Source organism: Trachymyrmex cornetzi, unplaced genomic scaffold, assembly GCF_001594075.2.
Source record: "Trachymyrmex cornetzi isolate Tcor2-1 unplaced genomic scaffold, Tcor1.1 scaffold61, whole genome shotgun sequence".
Classification (NCBI taxonomy): domain Eukaryota; kingdom Metazoa; phylum Arthropoda; class Insecta; order Hymenoptera; family Formicidae; genus Trachymyrmex; species Trachymyrmex cornetzi.
In genome coordinates this window covers 1,804,146-1,816,430 of record NW_017299926.1, presented here as the reverse complement: position 1 = coordinate 1,816,430, position 12,285 = coordinate 1,804,146, and the positions used below count along the sequence as shown (strand labels likewise).

Genomic DNA, 12,285 nt, shown 5'->3' with positions numbered 1-12,285 from the left:
GCGGCCGATCGCGCGTCTTTAGATGCAACAATGGTGGAGAACGGACCGGCGTGCCGTAGGTTAAGTTTCCACCGGAGTTCCCTCGACGTTGTGCCATCAGTGAACGATATCCGAGAGCAACACTGACTCGACGAAGATGAGCCGGCTATGGAACTACTTGGTATTCCAGGCATGGATGTCTTACCTGATGGCGGCTGGCCTGCTGGTCTTTACCAGCGGTTTTCTCCTAAATCGCGTCTCCCGGCCGGAACGGGCCGACTGCACGCAGTGCGCGACGGCCGACAATTGCGACGCGACGGACGTCCTCCAGGACACGGAACGCGCCGCCAAAGTATGTCTGGAGCGCAGAGCGCGGGTCGTGCTCTTGATCGTCGATGCGTTGAAGTACGAATTCGCGGAGTGGTACGATGACGACGCTGCCGCGTCTTCTTATCATCGCAACAAATTGCCTGTGATCCACGAACTACTGCAGAAATATCCGTCGCACTCTCGCCTGTACAGATTCGTGGCCGATCCACCTACCACAACTATGCAACGCCTAAAAGGTCTCACAACGGGCTCCTTGCCTACTTTCATAGAGGTGGGATCAAACTTTGCCTCGGAATACATCCAGGAAGACAATCTCATTGACCAAAATGTCGCTGGAGGCATCGTTTTTATGGGGGACGACACATGGACCAATCTATTTCCGGATAAATTCATGCGGCAATTTCCATCGCCGTCGTTCAACGTCTGGGATCTGGACAGTGTAGATAAAGATGTTCAGTATCGTATCTTCTTCGAGCTGAAGAAGAAAGACTGGTCGCTACTGATAGCGCACACTCTCGGGGTTGATCATTGTGGACACAAGCATGGCATGCAGCATCCAGAAATGACGAGGAAATTGAATGACACAAATACGCTTATAAAAGAGATCGTAGCATCTCTCGAAAAGGACATGATACTCTTTGTTGTTGGAGATCATGGTATGACTGAGACTGGAGATCACGGTGGTGACAGCTCCAACGAAGTCGAGGCTGCAATGTTCGTTTATTCAACGACTCCGCTGTTGAAAGGATTTGGGATTAATGATGGCAATAGTGTAAATCAAATTGATCTTGTTCCTACTCTAGCGTCGATTCTTGGCACACCGATTCCCTTTTCTAATCTAGGATCTGTAATCCTTGATTGTTTGCCAAGTAAGATAGAGGAGGTAGCTACTGGTCAATTACTGTATCCATTACATTCTCTATGGAGGAACATTGCCCAAACGAAAAAATACATAGAGATATATTCTGCAGATACATACTTGTTTTCGAAAGAGCAGCTGCAGCATTTACATTATATATATAGTCTTCTCTCTGAGCGAGTTAAGCAAGTTGATAGTTCTGAAAAGTTAGAAGCATTTATTCGGGATACCAAAGATTATTTTAAATTATTGAAGGACACATGTTCCGAAGTATGGGTCCAATTTGATTCTGGATTAATTTCCAAGGGTTTACTTTTGATGTTTTGTTCCTTGTTTTTCTTTTATCTATTCATCACTAGTATCCCCGAAAGTCGTATGTGTGATATATTTAAATCTTCATTTTTGCAATGTGCCATTATAGCAAATTTAGTTACCGCAGCGATTACTACGTGTTTGTTTTTGTTAAATATTTTAGAGGAATTGAAGAATACAACCTTTTTTGTCACTGGCGCTGTTTCTATTGGTTTATTAGTTATAGTAATCGCTCAAAATTGGGATGTCATATCGATGTGTTGGTATGATCATCGTCGAATGAAGCTGTTGACCTATGTAGCTAGAATAATACTTCTTCTAACGGTATGTGGACTCTTCTCCAACAGTTACATAGTCGAAGAAGACAAAGTCTTATCCTTCCTGTTTGTTACACTTGTATGCCTGCTAATATTTGATCTGAGAAAGAACGATTCCGATAGTACTACCGAGAGAAAGACAAGATTCGCTTCAAAACCAATAAAATCAAATTTCAGAACAATTGTACTAATTATCGGCTTACTAGCATGCGCCTCGGTGAGGCTATCGCATTATTTCTGGCGCTGTAGAGAAGAACATCTACAACGGGAATGTTCTATATTTGCAACTGGAAAAGTTGGTTGGTCCACAATGCCAAATAACTGGGAGCGTGCTCTACTCGCCGTTTTACTCGCTTCAGTCATCCTGGCATCATATGTGGTGATAGTTAGACTATGGTTACAAAGTTGTGGAAATCTCACAGGCTTTGCCCCCAGCGTCATAGTGGGGCAATATTGTCCGGTAATTGTAAGTGTTTGCATGGGTTGCTATTGGATCTTGCAAAAGCTTCCGAAGTTTGTCAAGCCGAAACTCGCACTATCCTGGGAGATCAATACGCTACCCAATGTGGTTTACTTCTTCTGCGTCCTTGCGATTCTCATCCTCTACTATCGTCCGCTTAGTATATATTTGCTGCCAAAGAAAAAGGAGTCTATCGACGTCTACCGTGATGAAAATATAGTGCCTCGATTATTCGAAAAGATAAAAGACTCCATTTCCCGCAAACGAATAGATACTGATGAACTTCCGGTCATTTATGGTTTTGGGACAGCCTACAGCGCTGCATTTATCTCGTTAAGCGTATTCCTCACACTTTTATACGCATTATTATTAGGAGATACTCTGTCGCCTGGTACATTTTTGATGTTTATAACATGTGCTTGTATATTGGGTTTATCCGCGATAGAGAGATACAAAAATGCTAATAATATTTGTAAGTATACACACCAAAATATATATATTATCAGTATATATTTAGATCCTTAATTTTTTTCTAACACTTTATTTTTATTTTATACAGCTGAACTAGTTGACGTATCGATGCCTGTATTACTTTGCTGGTTCTTACTGGCTGAATATTTCTTTTATGGAACTGGTCATCAAGCGACGTTTCCTACCATTCACTGGCATGCTGCCTTTGTAGGAACTGGTGGTCACTTTTACGGAAATTTAGTGTCAGCAATTCTAATCGGTAAATATTATTATGGCTTCATTAACATTTTTATCGACTAAAGATTTTTAATAAAATGTTCTTTTTTTCAGGTATTAATACATTTGGATCGCATATTTTACTAGGTGCAACGTTACCATTATTAGTGGTCGTGCCATTTACATTGCATCGGATATTTCCAAAATTTCTCAAAGCAAAGTTTTTCGATGATATAAAGAGAGGTGAACTTCTCCTGTTCGAACAAGATTCTGCTTTTCACGCTGCAATTTTTGCGATTGCGGGGAAATACACGTTGCTTCACGGAATTCGAGTATGTTGCAAAATATGTATAAGACATTAAAATTTAGATTATTTTGCTTTTCTCTAAAACAGTCTAAAAGAAATATGTGCATTCAGATATCTGTATCATTAATTATTTATTTTCCAGACTTTCGGCAGCATGCTTGCAGCAACTATACACTGTCGGCATTTAATGGTTTGGAAGATATTCGCGCCAAAGTTAATATTCGAAGGATTAGGATTCCTGGTAACGTTGGGTAGTATACTAGCGTCGTTTTACATGGTATTCCGCATTGATCAACAAATGGAATATCTTATCACTAGAGTCACAAAAGGCAGATGATAGTGACTCACTCTTAAAGGAGTATAGTACAATCAATAGCAAAGTACCAAAGTCGTAAGAACATTTCGCTTCTGCGATGAATCTGAAAGTTGCTCGTTACTTACGAATATAGATTCGTATCTCTAGCGATTCGAACCGTTAAAATATGAAATGGGCAACATACAAGTCTATACTTACCACGATACTGCCAATATTTCCACAATTTTGTATGAAAGTGTAACAAGGGTAAAAATGAAATCAGGTATATCTAGCGAATATTATAAACATTTTTCGTACCGAAGTAAAGAAACTTGTCTCTCCATTTCTTCGATTTGATATTAATGTTAGATAATAATGTACACCTCTTCTAGAACGCTATGTCGCGTAACCAAACTGTGATGCTTCCTAACACACTAACGCTACCCTGCGTGCAATGCATTGCTGATTGACGAACAAAGCAACGCACTTGATGCAGGATTGCGTCCGTGTGTCGCGGTCTGTCTGCGCGACTGATGGGCACATCAAGCGTATTACTGCTATTATTAGAATATAATTAAATAGAAAATAGATTAGATACTATCACAGAAAGAGCATTCACCTTTCATATCCTTCAGTACATATACATAGAAAAAGTACAGTGTATTGCGATTAATGAAGAACAAACGATACAATAAACCCAGTATTTTAGATTCGTTTTTTGTATATGATATCTCGATATTATGTATCGCAGATAATTTTAAATGATTCTGTAACATTGTTGTTTCTCTTTTATCTTCTGCCAAATATATTTTATTGGAAATAATCGATTAGTATCGTACACGTTTACTTATACTTTTTAGATAACAACATTTTTAAAAGGTTTTCCATTGAGAACTTATCATGTAAATATAGTGAAAGAAATATTCCTGCTGACTGAGTGGCCTAATGGTGGTTATGATGGTGCCTATCTTGATACTCATTCTTGTGATACTGCATCCAATCAGCCCATTTGTTTGAGTTTCCGTAAGCGTTAGGCCCCTGCGACAGATGAACAGATGCCCGCAATATTCATAATTCAGAGACATTTTACACGTACTTAACTGTAATTAATACTTTGAAAGCCTGGAGCTTGAGAGTTAGGCAATTTAGGCATTTGAATCTGAAAACAAATGAGGTTATTATATTTTATAGTTTCTCGTGTGAGTATTACTCGATTAAATAGAGAGGAAAACAAAGAGATCTTCGGTGAAAAATGTTAAGTAATTTATAACTTCCTGTTCCCCGTTTTTGAATGCAATAATTTTGTACATAGGCTTCCAAAGTATTATACTATTACACTTATATTATGATAAAATTGTATATATATATATGCATATTGCCTTGCATTAAATTATAAAATAACTATGTTATTGTTTTGCTGTTATAATATTTAATTTAACTTTCATGATTTCTTAGTAAAATCGAATAAATAAATAGAGTTTGTAAGAGTAGATTTAAGAAATGGTAAACACATTAAGAATTATCTGATACTAATATGTTTCTTTTTTATACTATTGGTTCAAAGAAAGATTTCTGTACATTTTAGACGTCGTAATATTTATATATTAAAAAGAGGAAGAAAATGCAAAGCATTGACGTTAATGATAACATTAAAATAATATCATTCCATGATAATAATAATAATACGTAATTATGATATAATAATAACTGAAACATTTTTGAAGAAAAGAGAATAATATAAATCAATTAATAATTGTTGTGTCCAATTAATATAGCATTTATCGAATATGTAAGATCAATTATTGCACATTATTTTTAGAACTGTAGTAACTAGTAACTGAATTTCAAAACTTTCCAAATTTTTTTTTTATTGTAATTCAAGATGATTTCCATTATAAATTATTGTAATAAATGACATTGTTATAAATTGTAAGTTTTAATGAGAAATATTATATATGTCACAGCTATATATAGCAAAATTTTTATGTGAAATTGAATTTATGTACTTTTATAATTAACGGTTCAAACTTCTTTCTCTCTCTCTCTTAATATTTCAGTTAATTATCACTAAAATTACTTATCTTTCAAAATAAAATCGCACTTACCAGCAACTTGATTCCTCCTCCTTGATGTCCAGGTGTAGAACCTCCCCCCGCTTGTACAGACTCCACCGAACCTGCAGGTAGACTTTGATAGCCCTGATGCATCTGCATTTGTACACCTCTCCTATATTGGCTATGATCATGTCGATCATTATTGTTTTCATATCCGAAGTATGGTAGTGAGTCATCGTCTGTTTGACGTTTTACAGCAGGCACCGAACTCTCAGGATAAGATACCCAGAAAGATGTTGGTCCTTTGGACAAAGCTCTGCTCATTATAGAATTTTCTTTGACGGGATCTGCTGAATAAGAAGCTGGATAAGAAACCGGATAGGAAGTCGGAGTTGCACTGTCCATAGTGGATATTTTCTTCAGAATGGCGTTTAAGAGAGTGTTGTTAATCAGTGAAGCTCCAACTGCACCATTAGCTAATGGAACCTTCGACAATTCCGGATTATCTGGTGTGCTAGCATTAGTTGCTATCGCGTTTTTTGCAACCACACTGATGTTTCTTTGCAGCTCCGTTAGCATATCAAATACTTGGCTAAGTGCAGTCATTCTCTGCTGGAATGGAAGCGTTGGATCGATTGTTGGCTTCGCAAAAGGAAATGTACCAGAGAAAGGCTTAAAAGGTTTTTTTGCCTTAGCGGCAGTGGGTGTCGCACTCTTTTCATATGCGATCAGATCATTTAAAGTCGCTATCATATCGCCTTTTAAATTACCAAGCTCTGACAATATCGTATCAACAATTGCATCTTTAGCAGCTGCAATAGATGATGTATCATCTAAGGATCTTGCGATTTTGTCCGATGAACTGTCGTCTGATTTCAAAGATCTTAGAAAATCGCTTTTTGTGTCTGAATCATCGCTTGCTTCTAGTGCGGTTACATTTATACTGTCAAATAGTTTGTCCAGGAAGTCAGACACCTTCTGCGTATACTCAGTTGGGCCGGGAATTACAGAGGACGACATCCAGAAACTAGGTGGTACAATAGTGCTCTTTGGTGTAGGTACTTCGGTTGTTGATGCTGGAGTGCTAGTAGCAAGATTTTTGAAGAGCGTGTCCAGGAATTCTGATTTTTTCGAAATGATCGCACTTGGATCCACCACTGGGCCAAAAGAACTACTTGGTGCAAAAGGTCCACCTGGTCCAAAAGGTCCAAGCATTCCCGGCAAGTATTCCTTCGGCACACCAGCGGCTGGTTTTGTTGCCGATATACCTTCTACTATCTTCGGATAAGATGATGAACCTGGAATGGTATTAACGTCTGCGGAAGAAGGTACTTCTATGCTTCTTCTTCTTCGGGAGAAAGATGCTTTATCCATAAAATCAGGCATTGTTTCTGATGAAAATGGTGTAAAGGGACCGAATTTTGAACTCATTGGATTTATCGGACCTATGGAACTCATTGGGCCAAACTTTGGAGCAAACGGACCAAACATACCGCGTTTATACATATTGCTACCATCAATAATTTTTTCTTTACCATCTTGTAGCATGTCTCGTTTATTAAATAATGCATTTGCACTATCAACATTATCTGCAGCCGGTCCACTTACGCCATATGGGATGATCGGTTTGGTATCTGCCACGTTATATGCAACTGGTCCTATACCGCCGAACAAGTTACTCAGCATATCCGTCTTCTTAGAAATAAACGCTTTTGGGTCGACAAACTTCGGCATGAATGGAGATTTTGGCATGTAGGGCACAGATATCGTGTCTATTCCTCCTGGAGGTCCAAGAGCTCGCGAATAAACTACGAATTACAAAATAATAAATCAATACAATATAAATCAAGACAAAAATTATTAATTTTCTTCTCATAAAGTTCTGAGAATTTTTTCAGAATTTTTTCAAGATTTTTTTATACCGTATTTTCTCATGTTGGTAAAAATAAGAAAATGCAGTACTAAAAAGTTAATAAAAAATTCTGAAAAATTCTCAGAACTTTATGAGAAGAAAATAAATGATTTTTGTTTCTTGCAGTTTTTTTATAAAGTTGATAGTATTTGAGTAAAAAATTATTCAAGACTATTATTTTGCAATTGAAATCTACATTTAAAACTGAATGTAAAATTGTTAAATTTTTATTGTTCTTTTTTATAGATATCCGTTTTGCAATCTTAAAATTTTGAAATAGAAAGTAATTACGTAAGTTTCCCTGATGAAAATTTTTCTTATAATTTTTATACAAATTAAAACATTTTTCAGAAATACTCAGAAATATTTGGAAAGTTTACATCTCTCAGAATTTGTCATACATGTAAATTTTGAAATATTCTGAGATTTCTCCATAACTAAAAAAAAAATTTTTTTTTTAAATTTTTTAGATTTTATAACGTTTCATCAGAAATTATACTTACAAAAAAATCTTAGAAATCTTACGATATTTCATAATTAATATATTATATATGAAAAATTCTGAGAAAAGATGTAGATTTTCTGAAAAGTTTTCCAATTCGTATAAAAAATGTGAGAAAGTTATAAAATTATATAAAAATTCTGAAAAATTATATGAAAAATTCTGAGAAAAGTTTTCACCAGGGTTCTTATTTGGAATTTAGTTTTTTATTTTGCATTTAACATCAGAAGATTATTTGAATTTGGATTTAGAAGACATTTTGAAGATAAAGAACTACTTTCTTTAAATGAATAGCAAAGTTTTCTTTAAATATATAATTAATAATTTTCTGTACACACATAATTTCTTTATATACTTTATACGGAGTAATAAAAAGAACTTACCTGGTTTAGACGCAAAGTTTGTCCATGGTGCTCCAGGTGGAAGTGCCAAAGTAAAACTGGCAACGAATGCCAACAGGCAGGTGGAAAGTAGAAGTGCTTTCTGTTGGAACATTGTACTGAGTAACGTGGTCCATGCCGTGAACTCGCTTTTATAATAACCATTGACTAATAATCCTTGCAAAGTCTCCAGGATTATCTGCATGTGCATGGAGAATGTTGTGGCCCAAGCTCCGCACAACGGAGCCTTATTAAAATAATCCACTCGCCATATGTAGAACTTGCAGATGTGTTTTAATTAACCGAAACAATTTCCTCTCAGAGAGAAATGCCATTTCCTTCTTAAAAGCGTAAGTATGTCTATTTTAAACAGTGGAGATAATCGTACTTTCTCAACGAAAGAATATCAAATAAAAGAAAGATAAGAGAAACACTACTGCATTTAACATTTTAAAAAATATACAGTTGTAATATAAGAGAAATTAATTTTTCTCTTTTCAAAGTCGTTTATTTTTCTGTTCACTACGTATATAAATAGCGCATTTTACGGATGCGATCGGATTTTAGTCATTTTACAAATGAGCCGTGTATATTACATCGTCAGCTGTTTTCAATAATGGAAATACTTCAATTATTTCACGAATACCTTATTTTGACTCATCGAATTTGGTAGGATACCTAAAGTCGTTATAAACTATTTATCACTCTTGAGTCTTACATTATTACGAGTATGGATTTTGAGCAGCGTGAGTAATAAATTTTAATATAATTACCAAAATATACGAATAATAGTTGCACATATTGTGGTTGTCAATTTCATTCAATCGTGTATATTAACATGATTATTTATCATGGTCAAACGGTATTTTACAGTTGTAAATAGAAATGATTTGATAAATATATAAACTTAGATTTAATTTTTTTAGAAGATTTACATATATAAAATAACAAAATTATTATTATTAAATATAGGATTTAATTTTTTAATTTTAATAGAAAAATTAATTAGAATATTCTTTAACTAGGGAATACAAACGACACTGATCCTATTGCACCTGCAATAGATTTTTCATCATTATATTCAGCCATACATCATGATTATGAGGGAAACAACATTTCGAACATAATCACGCAATTATTGCATATATATCAACCAAAAGATGGTATTAATGTATATGAATATGTGCTGAGAAAAGTTCAAGCTTTACTAGAAGATTGTGGTTTCCAAAAAAAGCATTTATTGCTTTCAATGATTCCTCCTCCAGATAATACATCAGACCAAACGATTAAAGAAGTGTTTCGTACAATTACGGGTTTTACTAAAATCAATCTGCAAGAAAAGTAAGCGATCTCTTTACACAGTACAATCTTTATTATATAATTGTATATCTTATATATTATTACAATATTAGCAGCAATACATTTCAAAATATATCTGATATTAAAAACATGGATAAAGTAACAGATATTTCATCACCAAAGCAAAATTTTTTATGCGATAAGAATACGTCGAATTTCAAGTCGTCGCTTTCCGAAGTTTTTCCTTTCCGAGGTTTTTCCGAAAGCGAGATTTCTATGATTCCCAGCCATATAAAAAACGTAATCCATTTTAACAGATCCATGTAATGCGATTTTTTATTTATAACTGATGTCGATTTAAATTCTACATATTAATCAATAGGCAGTTTCATCGAATCATCTAAATAATAATTCGAAAAATTGGCTGGAGAGAAATAAGTATCAAATGCCGTCTTATCGACAATATCTACTTAATAAAAAGTATTATGTACCGGCTAGAATTAATATGCATAATAATACTATTGCTGAATCACACCCTTGTCACTTGTCTCAGACGGTATATAAGGTCTGTTAGAAAAAAGAGAAATAAACGAAAAAAGACATAAATAAAATAATTCCAATGTAATTACAAGATATTAATACATTTTAGGATATGCGCTCCACAAAGACGAGTAACAATACTGAGACAATAGATTTATCGCAAAATAAGATTCCTCAACAATTTAATGATGTTAAATACAAATATAAAAAATATGAAGATGCATTTGATAAAAATAAAAAATCTGGCATTTCACATATGTTAATTGACATTGGTCAAGACGCAACAACTAAGCAGACAATTAAAGATGAGATACATAAAATGGATGTGTGTTGTGATGAAGATCAGAATATTATCATAAGTGTATGTAGATAAAATATAGAGAATTTTTGTTTAGATTAATTTTAATTTAGGACAGTTCTAAAAGTTAAATTAAATTAATTAAACTTTATAGGCGGACGATCTTTTACCAACACCTAACGATAGACTTAAAACAAGCTTGAACAATTTTTTAAAACGAGCGCAAGAAGGAACTTTCGTTGGTAACATTATTCATTATACCAATGTATTTAATATATTTGTAATTATAGATAATATACAAAATTACAAAAGTAATTTCTCATATATGCATACAGAATCGACCTTCCCACACATCATATCGCATCCACAGGGCTTCTTGAATTTGGTATGTTTAACATCAAAAGACCCAAAATCTGGAACACCATCAAAAGTTTTAGAAGATTTTACATCTAATGTCTCAAATAGCGATACCAATAGCTGCTTACTTTTAAACAAGCAGAACACAAATATTAACATAGAAAAAAATCAAAAAGTATCGGTTGAAAGGAGAAAACAAAAAGCTTTTACTTATGTTAATGAATTGCAAAAGAAACACAATTCTCAAGAATTTAATAAAATAATTAAATTACAATTACAACAAAATAATTTAGATTATGATATGGAAAAGAAAGCGACTACATTCGAGTGCAAAGATAATACAGAAAAATCAAGACACGGGTAAATGTGTTTATTCTATCGAACGTCTTACAAGGAGAGGCTACGCTCTGCTCTTCACCGATTTTGATCAAACTTGCAGCAATGTTCGAGAAGCCTACCAAAAGAACACCTGTAAAGCCGTTTCCGCGTTTAAAAATATTACATAGCATTTAAAAAAATACCAAAAAATCTGAAGTCTTTTAGATTTTTTGGTATATTTTTAAATGCACATTACTCGGCTTCTAAGCCCCATTAGCGGGAACGGCTTTACAAGTGTTCATTTGGTAGGCTTCTCGAACATTGCTGCAAGTTTGATCAAAATCGGTGAAGAGCAGAGCGTAGCCTCTCCTTGTTAGTCATGCGTACAACGTCAAATAATAATAAAACGATTTCTAATTTAGATGCGAAACAGTAGAATCAAAATCGGATAATGTAAATTCCGCAAATAATTTTCAAACTCGTTCAATGTCTGAACTAGCTGCATATAAGAAACGATATTATGACACGTTACTGAAGGCTCAGAAGGCGAAAGGTTAATTTAAAAAATTACATTACATATGTATATATATTAAAAATATTCTGTTAAGCAATCCTTCAGATATACTTCGGTGTACTTTGTATGGAATACAATAAAATATTATGATTACTTAGACATAAAAAGTGTTAATAAATATATTGATTACTTAAATTTGTTACAGTTGCAATATCGAATTCTTTAGCGTCTCCGTCGGGTCATTTAATAGCTTATGATGATCCGTATTATTCGAATTACATGTGCCAGCAGCAACACCTGCTTCACCAACAGCGGCATACGATGGCGAGACCGCAATTTTCGGCATATCCAACGGATCTATCCGGATTATCGAATGTAAACCGTGATCAATACAGTTGGACGAAATCCATCTGTAAATATTTATTACTGAAGCAATTAAGACTTCAACGACAGGTAAGAAGATATAGAGACATAAGATTATTCTAGGATATATTTACTTACCGGATATTATTGCAGACTTCGCCTCTGTATGCCCGAAATGAAAGGTAATACATTTATGTGCTTA

General features: G+C 34.5%; 3 protein-coding genes across 5 annotated transcripts; 2 read left to right on the top strand and 1 right to left on the bottom strand.

Moving 5' to 3' along the window:
* Nucleotides 1–119: 119 nt before the first annotated feature.
* On the top strand, nucleotides 120–4,255 carry PIG-O (phosphatidylinositol glycan anchor biosynthesis class O). The gene is made up of 4 exons (XM_018516150.1): nucleotides 120–2,729; nucleotides 2,817–2,987; nucleotides 3,059–3,276; nucleotides 3,394–4,255. The coding sequence occupies exons 1-4, from the start codon at nucleotides 137–139 to the stop codon at nucleotides 3,586–3,588; spliced, it is 3,177 nt and encodes a 1,058-aa protein (XP_018371652.1). The 5' UTR covers nucleotides 120–136; the 3' UTR covers nucleotides 3,589–4,255.
* Nucleotides 4,256–4,431: 176 nt separating this feature from the next.
* Nucleotides 4,432–8,857, bottom strand: LOC108766702 (uncharacterized). 3 transcript variants are annotated; one of them, XM_018516153.1, is made up of 4 exons: nucleotides 8,398–8,857; nucleotides 5,652–7,408; nucleotides 4,660–4,705; nucleotides 4,549–4,584 (listed from the first exon to the last, which is right to left on the bottom strand). In XM_018516153.1, exons 1-4 carry the CDS (start codon nucleotides 8,603–8,605, stop codon nucleotides 4,577–4,579), a joined length of 2,019 nt encoding a protein of 672 aa, XP_018371655.1. In that variant the 5' UTR covers nucleotides 8,606–8,857; the 3' UTR covers nucleotides 4,549–4,576. The 3 variants fall into 3 exon arrangements, with proteins under 3 accessions (XP_018371653.1, XP_018371654.1, XP_018371655.1); XM_018516151.1 differs by lacking the exon at nucleotides 4,660–4,705 and having other exon boundaries at nucleotides 4,432–4,584; XM_018516152.1 differs by having other exon boundaries at nucleotides 4,499–4,705.
* Nucleotides 8,853–12,285, top strand: LOC108766703 (uncharacterized). The gene is made up of 10 exons (XM_018516154.1): nucleotides 8,853–9,140; nucleotides 9,420–9,735; nucleotides 9,807–9,993; nucleotides 10,076–10,258; nucleotides 10,343–10,594; nucleotides 10,686–10,773; nucleotides 10,867–11,248; nucleotides 11,629–11,759; nucleotides 11,926–12,173; nucleotides 12,237–12,285. The coding sequence occupies exons 1-10, from the start codon at nucleotides 9,125–9,127 to the stop codon at nucleotides 12,267–12,269; spliced, it is 1,836 nt and encodes a 611-aa protein (XP_018371656.1). The 5' UTR covers nucleotides 8,853–9,124; the 3' UTR covers nucleotides 12,270–12,285.